Source organism: Hemicordylus capensis, chromosome 1, assembly GCF_027244095.1.
Source record: "Hemicordylus capensis ecotype Gifberg chromosome 1, rHemCap1.1.pri, whole genome shotgun sequence".
NCBI lineage: Eukaryota > Metazoa > Chordata > Lepidosauria > Squamata > Cordylidae > Hemicordylus > Hemicordylus capensis.
The window spans coordinates 265,667,079-265,686,593 of NC_069657.1; the positions used below are offsets into that span (position 1 = coordinate 265,667,079).

Sequence of the window (19,515 nt, forward strand, 5' to 3'; positions counted from 1 at the left end):
ATTGGCCTATGTTAGAAAACAGATGCAATAAGCAGGGGAAATGTTAGTTTGCTTTCCTAATGCTGAAATTATACCCAGTTAGCTGTGGTGGCGCAGTGGGGAAGCAGCTTGCCTAGAGTGCAAGAGGCTGTTAGTTCAAATCCCTGATGGTGTGCTGCCCAGACTGTGCCTAGTAAATACATTTGCAGTCACCTATATCGGGCAGCAGCAATACAGGGAGGTGCTGAAAGGCATCTCATACTGCACAGGAGGCGGCACTGGTAAACCACTCCTGTATTCTACCAAGAAAATCACATGGAATGTGATCACTAGAAGTCAACACCGACTCAACGGCACAATCATTTTTCTTTCTTGGTTTTGCATTAACTCTAACCAATTAATAGATAAAAATGCAATCTGGTCTTTCCTGACAGCGTGCCATGTAAATAATTCAACTCCTTACCTGGACTGAAGAAGAGAGTTCACACTTTGCTTTTTCTGAGGCTTCTCTCACTCTCTGTAGAGCCATGTTATCTTTAGTTAAATCAACACCTGTCTAAAAGGGGACAAGAATACACTTTCAGTGTCTTCTACAATCAGGGCGAAAACAATACGCCCAAGTCTACAACCTGTTGCAGCTCTTTGGGAGAGATTTCTCTGCACCATAGCATAATTAAGTATTAACCATGACCCTAACATTGTGTAGTTTAGAACGATCAACAATGTAAGGGATTCAGCCACAAGCATGATTGTAGCATACAAGAGTTTTACCTGGCCCAAAGCAATTCTGTAATATTTTGCAAATCAAAAAGTCTCAGTTAAAACCTGATGCTTCCAAGTGCACATTTGAAGAAATGCCTTTGAGCTTGCTTCCCATCAGAAATAATCCCAGACTGTACCTCCATTTTGGAAGATCAGTGCCCCCTTGGTGAAGCCAGTCCCACTTGAGTCTCGCCCAATGTATTAAATCCCACCTCCAACAAAGCTCTGTTTCTATTTCAGTAAGAAAAGGCAAAACCTGCCAATGCTGCAAAATGCAATCAAAAGGTGAAACTGTACTGGATTCTGTGTAACTAATCTGATAGTGTCTGCATTAACTGCTAAATGTCAGCAGGTATATGTCATTACACATCTACTGAGGTCTGAGCCCTTATGGATGTAGTCCTATTAAGCAACTCCATAAAGCTGGATTTGATTCACCAACACATTTCTCTGATATCATTAACAAAATTCATTAAAATTCTAACTGCATCCATAAAGGAAGGTGTTAACCTCTCCTAGGCTGCATCACACACACCCACGGAAGCAACTGCTCAGAGACAGGCCTTCTCTCTACATCCATTCACTTACATAGGAACACAGGAAGCTGCCACAGACCACTGGTCCATCTAGCTCAGTACTGTCTACCAGTGTTCTAATTTTTTTCACCTGTGTGCGGAATGAGTTTTGTTCTGGGCAGCAGTATCAAGGCAGTGTGTGCACATGTGCATTTAGAGTGGGACCTTCCTGATTAAACCTGAGCGGGCTCTAAAATTAACTGAGCGGTCACCAGAAAATGTGTGAGCGCGTGCACATCTTAGAGGGAACAGTGCTGTCTACACTTGTAGCCTCAGTATTAATTCACACATCACACATTTATTTAATTTATATATCATCCTTCCTAAAGTGGTTTACATTAAAATCAAACACACATAATAAAACAGTTAAAATCAGAAAACATTTAAAGCAGATTAAAATTAAAACTAGGTATCATTAACAACCAGGCTAAAAAGATGGGTTTTTAAGGCTCTCCCGAAGGCCTCTAAGAAAGATAATCCTCTCACAATATTCTACAACAATATTCTACAACCTAGGGGCGGCAACTGAGAAGGCTCGATACCAGGTCACCAGCAAATGAACCAGTGGCACCCGAAGACAGACCCCTCCTGATGATCTTAATGAGCGGTGGGGATCTTGGAGAGGAAGGTGCTCTCTCTGGTAACCAAGACCTAAGCCATTCAGGGCTATAAAGGTAACAACCAGCACTTTGGACTTCGTCCGGAAACATATCGGCAGCCAGCGCAACTGTTTAAGAACAGGCTAAATGTGGTCTCTCCAGGATACCCCAGAGACACATCTGGCTGCCGCATTTTTAACTGAATTTTTACAAACCATGTACAAAGACACTGCGGTAGTCCAACCTGGAGGTTACCAGCTGGTGCACCACTGTTTTCAGGCCATTCTCCTCAAGGAATGGTTGGAGTTGTCGAATCAGCCACAGCTGGTAAAAAGCGCTCCTGGACACAGCCTCAACCTGAAGCACCAGGGTGAGACCTGGATCCAAGAGCATAGTCTCTGCAGAAAACATGTGAAAGGATGGAAAACATGCCTGCCACATACAGCAGAGATGCATGTTTCAAAACATGCAAGGGAATCACAGCCAGCCACAGGTCTTTAACAGATGCTCACCATGAATCTCAATTACTCAGAAACCTGCATCTCCCCTTCACACTTTCCAGGAAGGAAGCACCAGTTTAAACAAAAAGAAACAAGTCTACTGCCATAAAACATGAACCAGCCCCAAATACTGCATTAAATATTATGCCAATTTCACTGATGCTGCCATTCCTGAACTAAATCCACTAGATGAAGCATAGAAGAGAGTTATTTGCAGGATGATTCAACTCAATGAGGCCAGCAACAAGGGAGTCGAGTGTGTGCCTTTACTTACTTGAAAACCAGAGCGGGCATTCTGCTATGTAGTCAACTGAAGCTCAGTTGCAGCCCTGACAAACCTGTGCAGCTATCTCAGATATCTTTGTTAAGTTCAACTCAGGGCACGTTACTAAGAGGACAGACTGCTCACCTCTCTCTTGAATTCTTTTACAATATGCTGCAACAAGGCCTGGTCAAAATCTTCACCACCCAAGAAAGTGTCACCATTGGTAGATTTAACTTCAAAGACTCCCTTCTGAATTTCCAAGATAGAAATATCGAAAGTACCACCCCCCAAGTCATAAACTGCAATACTAGAAGAAAAGAAAAGCACACATCAATACATCTGCACAAACATCAAGGAGAGATTTAGGGACCTCTAATATTTGCCATATCAAATTAGAGGCTATCTTCAAAGAATGAGGTTGCATAAATTGCCTCATAATTCAACTACTTTCAATCTCCACCTCACCCCACATGGGTTATATAGAACTTCAGAGCATGCCCAATATCTGAACATGTACAAATTGTTCATTTAGGGATACTTTGATATGCAACTGGAAATAGCTTCTTACAGGGTGGGGATAACAGAACCAAACGGGGATTGTCAACTCTTTAACATAAGGGCTCCCATATTTTAAACTGCTGCTTATCAAAGAGTGTCGTCAGGTGCTTCCTATCACTCTGGCAACAGCCAGCTTTCTTTTGCTTGCTATGGTAAACACAATGGGATTCATTTAGAAATGGACTTAAAAGCTTTCCAATTCCATGGCTTGCCTCAAAGTAGCACTGTTGTGGAAGTGATTCCAATACACAGTTACGTTCAGAAGCTGCCAACTAGATGAGTCAGCACAGCATTTGACCAATGAGGGGATCATCAAATAATAAGGTTCAAGTTTCTAGAAGAGACGCAATGGCATTTTTACATGGCATGAGAGAAGCATGAACTTACACTTTGTCTTCAGCTTTGTCTAAGCCATAGGCCAGTGCAGCAGCTGTGGGCTCATTTATTACTCTTAAAACATTCAGTCCAGCAATCTGCCCAGCGTCTTTGGTAGCCTTGGAGGGGGGAGAAATCAAAACATTAAACATTTTAAGACACACTAGCTGAACTCGTACAGAGCATCTTTGTGCTACTGCTAGTGCACTCGGCCTTCCCACCACCTCACTCGGCCTTCCGCACCCCAGAGACTTGGCAGGGCAACAGAAGGCCCCCTCACTCGGACTTCCCCTCCTGCTCGGACTCCCATCCCAGACTTGGAGGGGTGACAGAAGGCCCTGCTAGCCCTCCCGCCCCCGCTCACCCTTCTGCCCACCACCACCCACTTGCCCTTTCCTCTCTGCTGAGCCGGGCCTCCTCCCTGCCTTCTCTCTCGCGCCAGAACTCTCGTGAGATGTGCCACATACTACCGAGACTAGCCATGGGTCACCTAAGCATTTTAGTATATTGATAATGCCCAGTTCTGGGAATGTTTTTCCTCCACAGGAATGCTTCTGAGTTTCCTGTTAAGAATCACAAATGGAAACACATGCAATTTGAATCTTGGCACAGTATTTCCATGGAGAAAAGTGTGTGCAAAATTATTCCGAAATGCACTCCTGCTGAAGGACACACGACATTGGAAACAGCCAGAAAGGAACCCCAGGTTTCAGCAAACCTACCTGCCTCTGAGAATCATTGAAATAAGCAGGGACTGTGATCACAGCATTTTTTGCTTGATGCCCCAGGTAATTTTCTAGAAAGCAAGCAGAATGCAGCTATTAAAGTAAAACTGCTATCAAATCATTCACAAGGCATAAATTTCAATCTGAGTAGGTTCCTGCCCTGTAGCAACTCTCCAAATCAAGTTAAGAGTGGAAGATTAGCGTTTGAAATATTTGTATTCTGCCCTTCCTCAATAGTAATGAAGAGACACAGAAGGCTGTCACATTTTTCTTCCTCAACTGCGCTGCGAGTAGGTTAGGCTAAGAGAAAAACAAAGACTGGCAAAAATTCCTAGTGAGCTTCATAGCTGGGCAGGAATCGGAATCTATGTCTCCATGACTACATATCCGACTCTTTGGTTCTCAAGTAGGTGAGATACAGCCCACAGTTTTGTTAGGACATGTAGCATCCATTTGATTCTAAGGGCTGATCAGCACACTTAATGGCATCTTATTATCTAGGCCAGTAGTTGCAGTTAAAATTATTATTTTAACAATGAAGCTGTTGGCAAGGTTTCTTCACAAATGTACTGCAGGTTTCAGAAGCAGCATTACATTTCAGAAGCATTTATAAGTGATGAGCATTCTGCATAATCATTTGATAAACATATATAACACATTTGTGTATAGTTACATTTTAATACTGCCTCAATCACCTTTAGGTGGTAAAAATGACAGCTGTAATAGGAAGACATTTGCTAAGGTATGCAAAGTAGTTTGTGCAAGAAAACACTGTTTAGATGTTATTGTTCACTGTGTAGATCTTAATGTTTATTGACTTTAGCACCATCAGCACCAATCTTACATTTACACAGATGTTTAGGAACAGCATGTAAAACATGTAAATAAAAACAGACCTTACTCCACAAAGCAGAAAGGTTCAAATTCAAGTGCAATAGCCATATAGTGCAATTCACTTCTAGACTTCACCTCTTTATGTTGATCAATTGCAACCATCAATATGACCCACTAATGTGTGTCTAAACGAGAACTATAGAGCATGCAATTCAAAGCCAAGACACATAAATCCCAAGTGCCAATATTATCTGCATTCTTCATGCCAGCTTAACTCAAACACACTGCTGTACAAACCTGCAGTCTCTTTCATCTTCATTAATATGAAGGCACCAATCTGGCTTGGGGAATAAAGCTTTCCATGAGATTCGACCCAGGCATCGCCATTAGAAGCACGGACAATTTTAAAAGGAACGTTCTTGCTGAAAGCATAAATATTTTCCAAAGGTTAGAATCTGAACAACAAATTCATTCCAGCAACATGCTCAAACTTCACTGGTTTTCACTCTTTAATACAGGTTCAAAGTAGGTAGATCCGTAACAATGTATGAGAAACCTTATTTCTACAAAATCATCTCCAACACTTACGTGGACAAGTTCCATCAGTAAGTCTCGCTGAACAGTGCGGGGAGGGGCAGCTACCATTAGCATGACGCTATGGTTCCACGACACAGAGCTAATGGAACCTCTTCTCTATCCCTCCTCTTCCAGCTTTAGAGCATTTAGCTACACAACTTGAAGACACAGCTTTTCTAGGCAGGGTTGAAAGTGGAGCTCTTCTCAGGGATGTGCACAAACTGGTTTGGAGGCCCTTTTATGGGCCTCCGAACTGGTTCGGACCCTTGCCAGCTCAAAGGTTCAGCGGTGGAGGAATGGCTTTAAGGGTGTGGGGTGCACACATCCCCGGCAGTGTTTTCCCGGCAGGTGCGTGAGTCCTTAAGAGCTTGTCGGGGTGGCAGTGTACCTCCCTGCCGGCCTGGGGCGCTGTTTACTAGATGTAGCTGGAAGTAGGAAGTGTAACTGCGTGCATCATGTCATGTTCACACACATCGAGTGTGATGTGCACGAGCAACGCGCGCAGTCGCACTTCCTACTTCCAGCTACATCCAGTAAACAGCGCCGCAGGCCGGCAGGGAGGTACACTGCCACCGCGGTAAACGGCAGCGGCAACGGAGTGCACCCCCCAGCCCTTAAAGCCACCCGCCCCGCCAGTTTTGTGCACATCCCTAGCTCTTAGAAAAAGGACCCATTTTAAAGACATCATATAGGACTGTTTTATTTTTCTCCTGATTCCCCTCTCCCATGAGAAACCTCACAGAGCTTTAAAGTTATGAAGGCTACACACCCCATCTCACATGAATGTTTTTGTTTTTATTTATTTTTATTTATATCCCACTCTTCCTCCAAGGAGCCCTGAGTGGTGTGCAGAGTTGGTGCACCATATGACCACAGATATGGTTACTTGTAAGCCCATATACCATCTGCAAATCCCAAATCTCACTGCCTATCTGTATAAACAAATATCAGTCAGGTGCTATATAAATATGATAAACAAACCTCCCATTTCTGAAATACCTACAGGCTGTATCCTCACAATTATATTGACAAAGCATCAGACAGATCAAGCTTCTCTCATTTCAGTTAGATTTTAGGCAATTCCTGAAATTGCACAACAGCAGCCCTAATGAAAGCTGAGCTGATGTCACTCTACAACAGGGCTGCACAACCTCAGCCCTCCTGCAGATGTTGGACTACAATTCCCTAATTCCTAACTATTGGCCACTGTGGCTGGGGATGATGGGGGTTGTAGTCCAAAAACAGCTGGGAGTCCAAAGTTATGCAGACCTGCTCTACAAGCAAAAGCATAAGCCCTGTCCACCCCCAGCACAGTACCTCCAGTGACTGTTGCTAGTGTCTTGTGTTTCTTTTTAGATTGTGAGCCCTTTGGGGACAGGGATCCATCTTATTTATTTATTATTTCTCTGTGTAAACTGCCCTGAGCCATTTTTGAAAGGGCGGTATAGAAATTGAATTATTATTATTAATATTTAAGTTTGCAGCTCATGTGATCTTCTCCCCAAGCCAAAAAGACTTGCTTACATATCTTTCTGTACTTCTGAATCATCGTATCGTCGCCCAATTAGCCGCTTGGTTGCGTATAAGGTATTATGGGGATTTGTCACAGCCTGTCGTTTAGCAGGCATGCCAACCAATCGCTCGCCATCATTTGTAAATGCTATAACAGAAGGGGTAGTTCTGGCACCTTCTGAGTTTTCCAGCACCTATGAAGAAAAAGAGAAGAATCAACAGGTAAGCATGGCTGAAGCTGAGATGGTAGTCTTTGTAAGTTGAAGCAACCTTATTTCTAACTCACCTTTGCCTGCTTTCCTTCCATAACTGCCACACAAGAATTGGTTGTGCCAAGATCAATACCAATGACAGCACCTTTGATTGCTTCTGAGCTAAAAGGTAAATTTACAAAGAATTTAATAAGAGGCTTTAAAATGCTATTGGCATCTAGCTCAGCAAATGTTTTCACTTGCTCAACAACATCTACATACACATTTTTACCATCTAGTGTTTTAATTTTTTTGCTGTAAACCGCCTTGGGATTGCTTTAATGAAAGGCAGTATATAAATTTAACAATAAATAAAATAAAAATAAATTGGCATACATAAGAGAGTGTGTGCGTGCATGTTAGACAGCAGCTGCTCTACTATTGCCAAACATAAGCTTCTAAATCTAGTACCAGAATACAGTTGTAACTTGGCATCTTTGTATCACAGACCTCATTAATTCCTACTACAATTAAGAAAGTAAAATGACTGGATTTAAGTGGAACAAAAAGATCTGAACTACAAAAAGAGGAGAGTTGGCTATAGATACTAGGCTTCCATTTTATCTTCCCCCCCAATTAGTTTTGATATAAATACATAAATGTAAGATCTTTCACTAGACCCACTTGCCCTGAAGTGGATTCAGCAAAGGATATCAATTTACTCATTTTGTACCACCCAATATCTGGGACAATGCAGCAGCACAATATTTTCTTTATTCTTCTCTAGCTTCTAATCTGTGCCAAATATTTACTTCTGCATACACTTAAAATACACATTTAAAAAAATCTAACTGTACTTTTAACTGCCTCTGCAATGTTGGATCCAAAGGTGAGATTATGACCATCAACATCGGGGGGGGGGGGGGGGATGGCAGTACAATATTCTTGGCCAAGCTTCACACAACCCTACCCTTTGCAGGGAGAAGAGCTGGTCTTGTGATAGCAAGCATGAATTGTCCCCTTTGCTAAGCAGGGTCTGCCCTTGTTTGCATTTGAATTGGGAGACATGTATGAGCACGGTAAGATAGGGATGTGCATGAACCCGTTCAGAGGCCCTTTTACGAGTCTCCAGACAGGTTCGAGAACCAGGAGGTTCGAAGTTTGAAGGTGATGGAGGGTTGCACTTACCCCTCCCTCCGCTTTCCCCCGGCCGGTGCCCAGTTTTCCTCAAGTTCTATGGGGTGGCAGCGTACTTCCCTGCCACCCCATTCAGGTGGAAGTAACTGGCGGGCGGGTGCTTGTGGCGGGCGCACGAGCTACTTCCAGCCAAAGAGTGAACGGGGCAGCAGGGAAGTACGTTGCCACCCCATAGGACTTGAGGAAAACTGGGCGCCAGCGGGGGGAAAGCGGAGAGAGGGTTAAGTGCACCTTCCGCCACCCTTAAATTGCAAACCCCCACCGCCATCGAGCACCCGGTGTGGTTCCATGCACATCCCTACTGTATGATATTCCCTTTAGGGGATGGGGCCACTCTGGAAAGAGCATTTGCATGCAGATTTTGCAGAAGGTTCCAAGTTCCCTCCCTGACATCTCCAAGATAGAGCTCAGAGAGACTCCTGCCTGCAACCTTGGAGGAGCCGCTGCCAGTTTGTGTAGACCAGGCCTGCTCAACTTAGCCCCCCCAGCTGTTTTTGAACTACAACTCCCATAATCCCCAGCCACAGTTGCCAGGGATTATGGGAATTGTAGGCCAACATCTGTAGGAGGGCCAAAGTTGATTAGCCCTGGTGTAGACAATATTGAGCTAGATGGACCCAATGCCTGAAGGTAGTTCACCTTGCTCCCAGCAACACCTTGTGACTTAAAGTAACTTCCAACAGTGTTCCCCCCTGCAGACCTGGGAAGGTTGCAGGTGCTTTAGGGAACTTTTGTCTTAGCAGCCCCAAAGAATAGTTTCCAGGGTTGCAGGAAAAAGCCCGACGGTTTTAAGTCACAAGCTACCACCACCAAGACCAAGATGAACTACCTTCAGCCTTTTCCCTGCCCAATACTTTTAAAGATCTGCGAAGTAGCAGGGGGCAGGTCAAAGCAAAGCTGTGTTAGAATACCTGAATCAGTCCGATCAGGTTCGATTTGGCCCAGGCCAGCTAGAGTCTGAAGAGTCTAAAGCTTCACACAGCCCTAATAAGTTAGCATCTCTTCACTAGTTTAGCAGATAAAAGAAAGTTGAAAGTAGAAGGCAATACTGTGGTCAACAGAAAGGAAGGTTTTATTTGGGCTTAGAAATAATTTGTAGAGTTCAACTCTGTCATGCAGGAAACAGAAGCTCAGGTTTCCAAAGGAAACGTTTGGGGGTGGGGTGGGGGACTGACACGTCTCTATAATGTAATTAACAGATCATACTGTTAAGGACTAGAAGTAAATTTAGCCAAACTAAGATATCACTCTCTTTATTAGCATACAGTTCTACATAGAAGTTTTAACTGTACGCAAAACCAGTGTTATGCAATTGAATCATTTAAATAGCCAATAAGGTTACTGAAAACACAAATATGTCTTAAGTTCCTTTTTCTAACCAGAATCCATGTCCCAAAGTTCCACTGCTTCCAATCATAAACCTTCAGTTTGGTTTTCATGGATTTCAGAAAGCTGATGATGTGCACAAATGTCTCTTATGCTCTTTTGTTTCTTGATGTTGTGGGCACAGTCCCAACTACTTTCTTTCACATGCTGCTGAAGACAGAAGTGTCCAAGCAGGTAGATGAGGGGCTGTAGCTCAGTGGTAGGCTTCATACTTTACACATATAAGTCCAAGGTTCAATGCCTGACATCTTCAAGTCAGGCTGGGAACAATCCCCATCTGAAACCCTGGAGAATTGCTGCCAATCACAGTGTACACAATAATGACCTAGAGTCCGACCAAGCATAAAACAGCTTTGTAAAAGCAGCACAAGGGCTTTTCCACCCTGTTACAAGAGGGGAAAGTTACCTAATACTTCTTTTTTTGCATTTATATTGTATTGGTTTTCTATATACGAATGTGACTTCCAGTTCATCTTTCAACATAGTTATACTGTAACATCTATATTTGCTCTCATATAAATATTTTCTTCACATTATGCCATCATAATCCTTTAGTTCATTTCTCAAACAAATTCCCCGACTGTTATTTTTGCATTTCAGGCCCCATTGATCGGTCCAAATTTACATTGTTTTTCCTGTACCACAAAGAGGATTTCCAGTCTTCTAGAAAACTTCTAGAAAAGAGGGGAAAGTTACCTAATACTTCAATGTGTTCATTTGGTCTATAGGCCTTTCCACTGCAAATATCTTTTAATGTGAATTTTCTGATACATTTATATCCTACCGTGTTATCCGTAAAACACAAGCATCATAAAATAAGCATAAAACTATAAAATATGCACTAAAGACTCCAGGGTAAACCTTAAAGCAAAGGTGTTATGTTGATTTTCAGATAGTACTCTCTGTCCAAATACTTATTCTGCATTCTACATTAGAGTGTAATTTTTCAACATTAGGGTCAATTTCCCCAAAACATCCAACAACCCTCCTTCCACTTATTCTCTTTAATGCTCGCCTTCATCTATCTCTGCTAGAAGAGATTATTCCAGAACTCTCCTGAAACAAATGGGCCATGCATGGGTAAGAATATTTAAGAATAACCATATTATCCTTAAGTGGCAACAAGAACATATTACCATCTTCATGAAACTCTCCTTAAAAACTTCAAATAGTAAATGACTTAGCAATCTTACTTCAATCTACACTGAGGAAATTATTGTTTGCTCAGCTAGATACTTACGCATATTTCCTGCTTGCTACAGCTCTAAGAATACTTTGACTTACTCCATTCCAGGTAACCTATAACACAAAAATGTTGGTAAAATGCATTTGCAAAGAATTATTACAATCTTCAATGCAGATGAACCGTTTTCTAGCATCATTCTTAGTGTCTTTACACCTAAAGAACATGCCCTCCAGACATATCAAGCATCCAGGCTTACTGTTGCAGGCAGGCATTCAAATATTTCCACCTTGACCCTAGCAGATGACTCAACAAATAAAACAGGGCTTTTTTTCAAGTAAGTGCACACAGATTGCAGTCTTAGTGTTAGCATGACATCAAGAAGATGATGCAATTCTGAGCAATTCTGCACTACAGACTATACGGTTTGCAAAGACTGTATATTCAAAGAACTAGAGGGCTGTATCCTAAAGCTTACTTCCTCCAGAGAAAAGAGACATGTGAATACAACCCAAATGTTTAGGTTGAGAACTCTCCCATCTTACACAAGAAGTGGTCTTTTCTGTTTCAGCAGAAATCACAGAAGACATGCACAAGCATTCTGGTTCATCTGACTGGCTGCGTTGCCTTTAGCATTCCCCCTCTTCCAATAAATCAGAATTGGAGCTTTTATGTATCCATTTGTTAGGATAATTAAAAGATGCACAAGTTAACCAACCTAGTAAAGTTTTTCAGCACCTGCTTTAATGAAAAACAGCCTTCCCCCTTCCCAACCAGTGGTACTACCATAACCGGTAGAGGCACACGTGCTCTCACACACAATGCTTAGTCCTGCCGGAAATTGCAAACACTGGTGATGACTAGTAATGAAAGGAAACTAAGTTCTGCTACAATAAAAATAAAAATACAAACATATATACAACGTCTCAGACATCATAGGTTCTATAAAGATAAGAATAGATTTTCGCGGGGCGGGCGGGGGGGGGAGAGAAAGAATGAGAGGTTAACGGGAGAAAAGGGCTGTTGCCTTCGTGTCCTGCTTGCGGGCCTCTGAGAGGCGCCTGACCAGCCACTGCTGGAAACGGAAGAGCGATCTGGATTAGATGACCTTTTCTGGTCAGATCCATCGGCCGCTACTAGCCATGACAGATAAAGCCTCCAGATCAAAAGACAGTATACCTCCGAGTACCAACTGCGGGGGGGGGGGCATACAAAGCTCTCCTTACGGGGCTCCCAACGCCCTTTATTCCTCCTGCCCGGAAAGGTACCAACCACTCCAGTCGGCTGGCCTCCATTTCTCTCCCCGGCCTTCATCCTACCCTCCAGCGTGTCTCACCTGGGCAGGCCCGAGGACGCTCCCTCCACGGCGCGGAAGCAGCAGGCGAGCGGCGCACAACATGGTGGCGAAGGCCGGAACGGGGCCGCAGAAGCAGACAGGCAGGAGCAGAAGGGTCGCGCGCAGCGCCTGCAGCAGCTTTTTTTCTGGAAGTCTCCAGCCACGTGGGTAGGCTGAGGGGGCGCGAGCGGGGACTTTTCGCTTCTATATTCGTCCTATGAAAACGCCCGAACCGAAAGCCATGAACCGAACGGCCTATGAAAATTACTCTGCAGCTCTGGTTTTCAAAAAGCGGGTTCCAATTTAAGGGAACAGTTCCAGACTTTTAAATCCTGTTTCCAATGGAAAGGACTATAAAAACACTTCTTCCAGAACAGGCATTCTTCTTTGACAGACTTAAAGGTCCTTGGCCGACGACCGCACGCCCAAGGTCAAAGAGTGGGGTAATGATTGATTGATGGCGTCAGAAGGAAGGTGGGACATGATCGCGCGTGCGTGCTAGACCTTTCAAGGTTTACAGGCCTTTTTTTTCTTTTTTTTAGCAGGCGCAGTTGCAATAAGACATTTAGTAACTACCGGCATTTGTTGGTGCGTGTTTCACAAGCGATAAAGAAAAGTCCTCACCAACTTCACAAGAAATGAAGAGACTTAGCCACTTTGAGGTTGAGGGCATAAAAAAGCAAAACAAAAAACCTCTGGAAGCTGATCGTGGCTTTTTAATATGAATTGCAAACTTTCTGTTCTGTTTAAAAAACAAACTATACAACCTACCTGACAGAATAATTGGGATGACACATGATCGAAATGATTTCGGGTTTTTTTATGCAAGCCTCTGGAACTCTGCAGACTTTGAAGAGCTGCTGTTTTCTAGCTAATGTGGATCACTTTGTTACCAAAATTTCCTCTGCCAATAGCAATTTTGCAAAGGAAATTCTCTCTGCCCCAGAAAGGATCAGGAAAGTGATCTTTTAATACAATAATCACATCTGCCAATGTGAGTGCATTTTCGGTCTTTTTCTAGGATTGCAGTTCTCAGCTAACTTTAAAGTACTTTTTAAAGAAAATCCATAACAGCTAGAGTAATGATCCCCCCAATAGGTACTGTATGTGTAACAGTTGACAATGAAATGGTTTCTGAAATTTAGGGAAAATCCCCATTGCACAAGGCTTCCCTGGCAGGTGTGTGTGTGTGTTTTGTTGGGGGGTTGCTTCTCTCCCTTCCCTGGAAAAGTCCTTTTTCTGCACAGTGCTCATGGACATATTCCTGGTTGGAAAAAAGGGCTTTCTCAGGGAGAGGTGAGAACCAAGCATGGCTCCCCCCTCTCATTGCACTGCAGCTACAGTGGAAGCTTCATGCTCAGTTGGATTTCTGGCTGCTTGCAAGCACAGAGCTGGTGTGACCCAACAGAGAGTGCCCAGCATTGCCACAAATGCTCTATTTTGCTCAACCAGTTTTGACTTGGGATTGCCAAGTCTGTAACAGAGAACACATTACCTTGCAGCAAGTGCAAACCTGAGACACCTCCAAACCAGGACCACCACCACCGCCGCCATGGACCAGGTGCTTCTGTTGGAAGCGTACACAGAACCCAGGCTCCCTCCTGGTCAAAAGGTCAACATTATAGAATGAAGTGCTTCAGATCCTGGTGGTATTATGAGAACTTTGACATGGGGGGGGGGAAAGGGATTGCTCTTCAAGGCACCATTGCTGTGGAGAAGGACAGGTCTAGCATGTGCTGCATTGGTGAGTCCCAGAGGCTCCTTGTAGTGTGACAAGCCACAAAACTATGGATTCTCAGGATTAGAACATAGCAGCACCGTGCGTGTGTGTGTGTAGATCAAGGGGCAAATGATCACCCTGAAATCTCTCTGATCCACTTTTTCATTCTCTCCTCCCAGGGGACTGAAGATGATGGCGCAAAGCCAGCAGGCTTGCAAAGCACCTAGAAGGACATTAGACTTGACTGGCCATCTGCTGCGCTGGGCTTAGTGGCCACAGTTATGCAGGCCTACCTTAGGAATGAAGCCTGCTATGATCCAGAAATAAGATTCATTGATGGAACCCAAGCCTTCTGCTCCTCAGGAACTCTGTTATCCACATTTACTTGAAGCCTCCCCATGTACTGTATCCCACAACTGGGACCAGGGAGTCCCAGCAGACTGGTATAGATTAAAAAATGCAGCAGTTGCTGTGCTAGATCCCAGGGCTGAGTAGTTTACCTGGTCGCCATGGCGCTGAGGTTCTGATGGATTGTGATGGAGACTGAAGGTTCAACTGCTGCCCTTGGACTCTCTGGACTCAGCTCTTCGCAGGAGGGCTTTCTGGTCCCTCCTGCTGCTCATGCCAGTTTTTTAATCCCTATTTGGCTGTGAGGAAGTGCTGAACGTGGCCTCAAGGATGGAATTCAAAGATCTTCACTACCATGGGCGTAGCATCCTTTGGACAAGGGGGATATTTGTCCCCCAGCCCGGAGGGTCACGGGGCATACCAGGCTCGGGGTTTGCCCTGCTGCTGCCCTTTCTACACTGGTTGCTCACGTGCACTTTCCATGCATGACAGCAAGAGAAGTGCTCTGGGGCTGGGCTTCCTTCCTCCCCCCACCCCACGTATCCTTCTCCAAGCAGACCACCCTTTGCTGCTTTTGGCCGCTGCAGCCATGCTGCCCGCCGCAGTCTGCCACCTCCACCCCCCGTGGAGGGCGGTGACCCACTGTGGCCCCCTGCTGGCCACAGTGGCAGCCACTCCCCTACTCTGCATCAAACAGCCCGAGCAGAAGGTGAGTTCAAAAACTGGCAGAGGGGAAAGCTTGGTTGGGTTAGGTGGCCCCACCCACTTGCGTTTGATGTCATACACAGGGGGCGAGGCTTGGGGTGCTGGGGCTCATGATGGAGGCCTCCTAGCTGCAATTTGTCCCCTGGCCACTGGGAAGCTCGCTACGTCCCTGTTCACTACTGTACCCCAAATAGGTTTGGAGGGTAGATTTGTCCACCGAGGGTTGGATTTGGGTCAGGATGAGGAATTTTAGGATGTGAGTCCATCCTGGCCCCTTTGGAGCGACCCAGGCAGGCGTGGGTCATGAACGCGCCTCGTGGGCGGGGGGGGGGCGCAGCAGGCAGCTTCTTTAAGTGTAAACGGAGCCGGTGCTCCATGCCGCCCAGCAGCCCCCACGGCGGGGAATCGCCTCCACCACTCACCTGGCTGCTGGCGGGGGCTCGCCTCCATGGGAGCCAGGTGAGTGGCGGAGGTGATTCCCCACCATGGGGGCTGCTGGGCGGCATGGAGCACCGGCTCTGTTTACACTTAAAGAAGCTGCCTGCCACACCCCCCGGAGGCGCGTTCACGGCCCGTGCCTGGACCCAGGTGGACCCTCATTCATCCAGGCCATCTTCACTTCTTAACCCAGATGGATTTCTGCTCTCTTCTCTTCTTCGTAGGGCATGGGACAGGGATGTGGGCAGTCTCAAAGAGGAAGTTCCTGGGACTCCCCTCTGGTAAGATATCTTGCTCCCCATGGATTATTAGGATCAATTGTTTATTTTACTGTTCGTTTCCTTGTCATTACATTTGAACACTGCATGGCTGCACAACTTCAGCCCTCCTGCAATTGTTGGGCTACAACTTTGATAATCCCTGACTATTGGCCACTGTGGCTGGGGATTATGTCCCAAAACAGCTGGAGGGCCAAAGTTGTGCAGCCTACTGCCTCTGGTACTCTCAGGAAAGGTGGCACTTGACAGGGTTTCCTAAACCAAGGAAGATAGTTCCCTGCCTGCAAGGAACTCCCACCTAAATTATGTCTGTTGGAAAGGCTGAAAGGGCAGGCAAAGAGGGAGACAGAAGGAGATAAGAGGAGGGGATCAATCCTGAGCAAATGTAGTTACATCGATTTGGGCTTGAGGTGAAGATCCAGTGTTAAGGCTCAGCGGTAGGGGAGTGGGGCATACACATTTAGCTGCCCAGGGTTCAAAATAAAGATGTGTGACACTCTCTATGTTCCTATGTCCTCTAGTCTGTTCTGTGACAATGGGGGCTAGAAAGCAGTTAGTGCTGGTGTGCCTGGCTCACAGTCCATCAGCTCTGGCCCTGAGCTACAGCCCTCTTCCTTAGCTGTGGCCCAGGAGAGAAGAGGGACTTTTGGCAGGTGTTGCTTGTCACTCCAGAGGGCCGCAGGGGTGAGAAAAGCTGCACCTCCCACACCCTACAAATGATAGCAAAGGCACAGGAAACCCCCCTCCTTTAGCTGCCCTGTAGTTTCTGGGGCACGTGTGTTGCCTTGATGCCTTGTCAGGAGGCATCTGACTGTCCACAGCTGGAAACAGGATAGGGGACCAGAAGCACCTTGGGTCTGAACCAGCAGGATTCTTTTCACTCACTCACCCACCCATATCTTTTATCTTTTTTCATCTCTCAGAGCCACAGGAATCTGCTAATAAGCGCTCCGTGACCCGAAGTGCCAAATGGTCACCGATTACCTTGGTAAGGGATGAGAATCTAGTCCGTACCTGGAAGGGCTGGAGAGGGTAGGGGAGACCCCATTTTCAGCGGTAATAGAGGGACAGGATCCGTTTAAGAAGCTACGGGCTATGAGGAACTTTGGTGGGCAGGATGGGATGAAATTCAGGACTCAGCTGCACATTACTCATGCAAACATGTAGAACCCTCACTGTGGTGGAAGTAGCACCCAGGGTGATTTGGGACTGGGGAGTGCTAAGAAGAAAGAGGTGTCCGTGTCACTCTCTTCCACCCCTTGCTTTTTCTTTCTGCTTTCCTGCCTAAATTGCTTCCTCCCTTCAGGGTTCTAGACCTGGACTACTGCACACCACAAACCACATACAAGGAAGCAGACTGGGAAGGGAGTTAGAGTGGGAAAGTGATGGTTGGGGAAGGATTAGGCACCCCTCCACCCCTGCTACTCCTCTGCTCCCAGTCCCAGTACACCCTGGCCACTTTTCAAGAGTAAAGGATTTATTCAGGAACTGGCACTCAGTTAATCAATACAGGAAGTCGTGTTTCTAACTCATACAATAACCGGTATGATTCTTCTGTCAGTTTACCTCCTCGCCAGCCTCTTTTAGTGGCCTTGGTCCTTCAACAGTCACTCGCACCTGTCAATCACTCTACCTGGCCCAGCCTTCCATCTCACTCTCCAACTGCCACACATCCTTTCATTACGCTTTTCTTAGTGGTTTTCCCCACCCCAATTATTTATATATTATTTATATATTTCCCCACCCCAATTATTTATATATATAAGCCCACTCTGGGTTAGGAAGAAAAATAATGCCTTAAAACACACACATACACACACACACACACACACACACACACAACCCTGTGCAATGTGGTTTATGGGAGTCAGTGTGGGAGGCAGGAGTAGAAAAGCAGAGACTAGATGTAAAAGAGCAAACAAAATATTGTAGGGATCAGAATAAAAGGAAGCTTTGGGTTAATATAGGATCTTCTGGGTTTACTTGCTTGTTACAGTTTCAGAGAAGGAATGAAGTCAGGATGGGCTGGGTTAGCACTTTCCCCTCAAAGCTAATTTACCTCATTGCTAATGCTCCATCATTTTATCTAATAAAATTTTTCTCCCTGTGCCAGTTCCCTTGAACTGAACTGACTCCACCCCAATTCGCCTCACAGAGCTCCCACTTTCTCAGGACATAGTTAAAGGGCTGCTTCTCCTGAGGGGAGACTCCTTTCCTCTCCATCCTTCATCTCTTGCTAATCCTTCTGGGACTTGCTCAGGAAGAAGTCGGCCTTTCCTGGCCAGGAAGTTAAAAACAATGCTGGGGAAGGATGATTTGGCACAGGGGCATGGCAAGGCATTTGTTCCACAATCTAGATCAGGCGTCCCCAAACTGCAGCCCTCCAGATGTTGCTGAACTACAACTCCCAGCATCCCGAGCCACAATTTATTGTGGCTGGGTATGCTGGGGGTTGTAGTTCAGCAACATCTGGAGGGCCGCAGTTTGGGGAAGCCTGATCTAGATCCATCCCACAGTCAGTCTGCTATGAGTGGGAATGCAATTTCCCCTCTCCTCCTGTGCAGCCCTTCTGTACGGGGCTGGATTATCATCCCTTACCTCCCAAGACCGTTCAGTGGCAGTAGTATCAAGCAGCATCTCATCAGCATCGTCCTCTGGTTTCAAGACACTGCAATGAGAAACAAGACACAACACGCAGTGGCATGAGTCCCCCAGAAGAGCCCTGCTTGATCAGACCTAATCTAACCCAGCACTCTAAACCTCCCCCTTTACCTGTTTGTGTAGCTTGGATATGAGACATCAAATGGTTCTCAAGATACCTCTTGTGTGGCGAGAGGGTCTTTCTGGCAAATATGCTAGGTGTCAAAGAGGCATTTCATGTAGAAAACGGCCATCTCCTTATGCAAAAGCCCAGAGTCCTGTACAACACAATGGAGGACCCACACGTCTGATTCTGTGACTTACATTGTCTTCCACTCTTGAAAGTGCACTCTAACCCTATTCTATAGGAGAGAAGAGGACATCTGGATTAAGAAATTTAATCCAGTTTGGTTCCTCTTGGGGCCAAACTATACATTAATAGGCATAGTCATTCCATGTTTGAACAAACAGAAATAGAAGTACAAATGGGTTCCCTTTCTGTTTTGTCTCCATTCACTCAGAAATAGATCCCCTCCCCCCCAACAAATGGCAAAAAGTAGGCTTTTCTCTTTTAATCTCCCAAGTAATGGGCATTTCTTTTAATTATTGTTTCTCTTTGGCAAAAAAGAAAAAGTGAAATGTCATTTTCTATTTTAAATTTAAATGCTGGATCTGAACCAGAGTTCCAGTTGCAGTCACTACCTACCGGTGGCCATTTTGAATCATGGCAGCCATTTTGTTGACAGCAGTGCATTGGTGGCTCACTACTAGACATACAATAAAACAAAATGGCTACTGGAATATGGTGGCTATGCCCTGATACTCCTGTGAAA

At 45.3% G+C, this 19,515-nt stretch overlaps 1 protein-coding gene across 3 annotated transcripts in view; it reads right to left on the reverse strand.

Annotated features, from left to right (window-relative positions):
* HSPA9 (heat shock protein family A (Hsp70) member 9) overlaps positions 1 to 18,694 on the reverse strand; it is a 35,802-nt gene extending 17,108 nt beyond the window's left edge. Inside the window, exons 1-9 of one of the 3 annotated variants that reach the window (XM_053284909.1) lie at positions 18,641 to 18,694; positions 11,275 to 11,333; positions 7,547 to 7,634; positions 7,273 to 7,454; positions 5,470 to 5,594; positions 4,336 to 4,409; positions 3,626 to 3,732; positions 2,825 to 2,987; positions 443 to 535 (exon numbers count right to left, since the gene is read on the reverse strand). In XM_053284909.1, the coding sequence (XP_053140884.1) occupies positions 443 to 535; positions 2,825 to 2,987; positions 3,626 to 3,732; positions 4,336 to 4,409; positions 5,470 to 5,594; positions 7,273 to 7,454; positions 7,547 to 7,634; positions 11,275 to 11,333; positions 18,641 to 18,679 (930 nt within the window). In that variant the 5' untranslated portion in view covers positions 18,680 to 18,694. Of the gene's footprint in view, positions 1 to 442; positions 536 to 2,824; positions 2,988 to 3,625; positions 3,733 to 4,335; positions 4,410 to 5,469; positions 5,595 to 7,272; positions 7,455 to 7,546; positions 7,635 to 11,274; positions 11,334 to 12,553; positions 12,864 to 14,566; positions 14,678 to 18,640 lie in introns of those variants that run through there. The other 2 variants (XM_053284910.1, XM_053284908.1) reach the window with 2 other exon arrangements.
* Between the last annotated feature and the right edge of the window lie 821 nt (positions 18,695 to 19,515).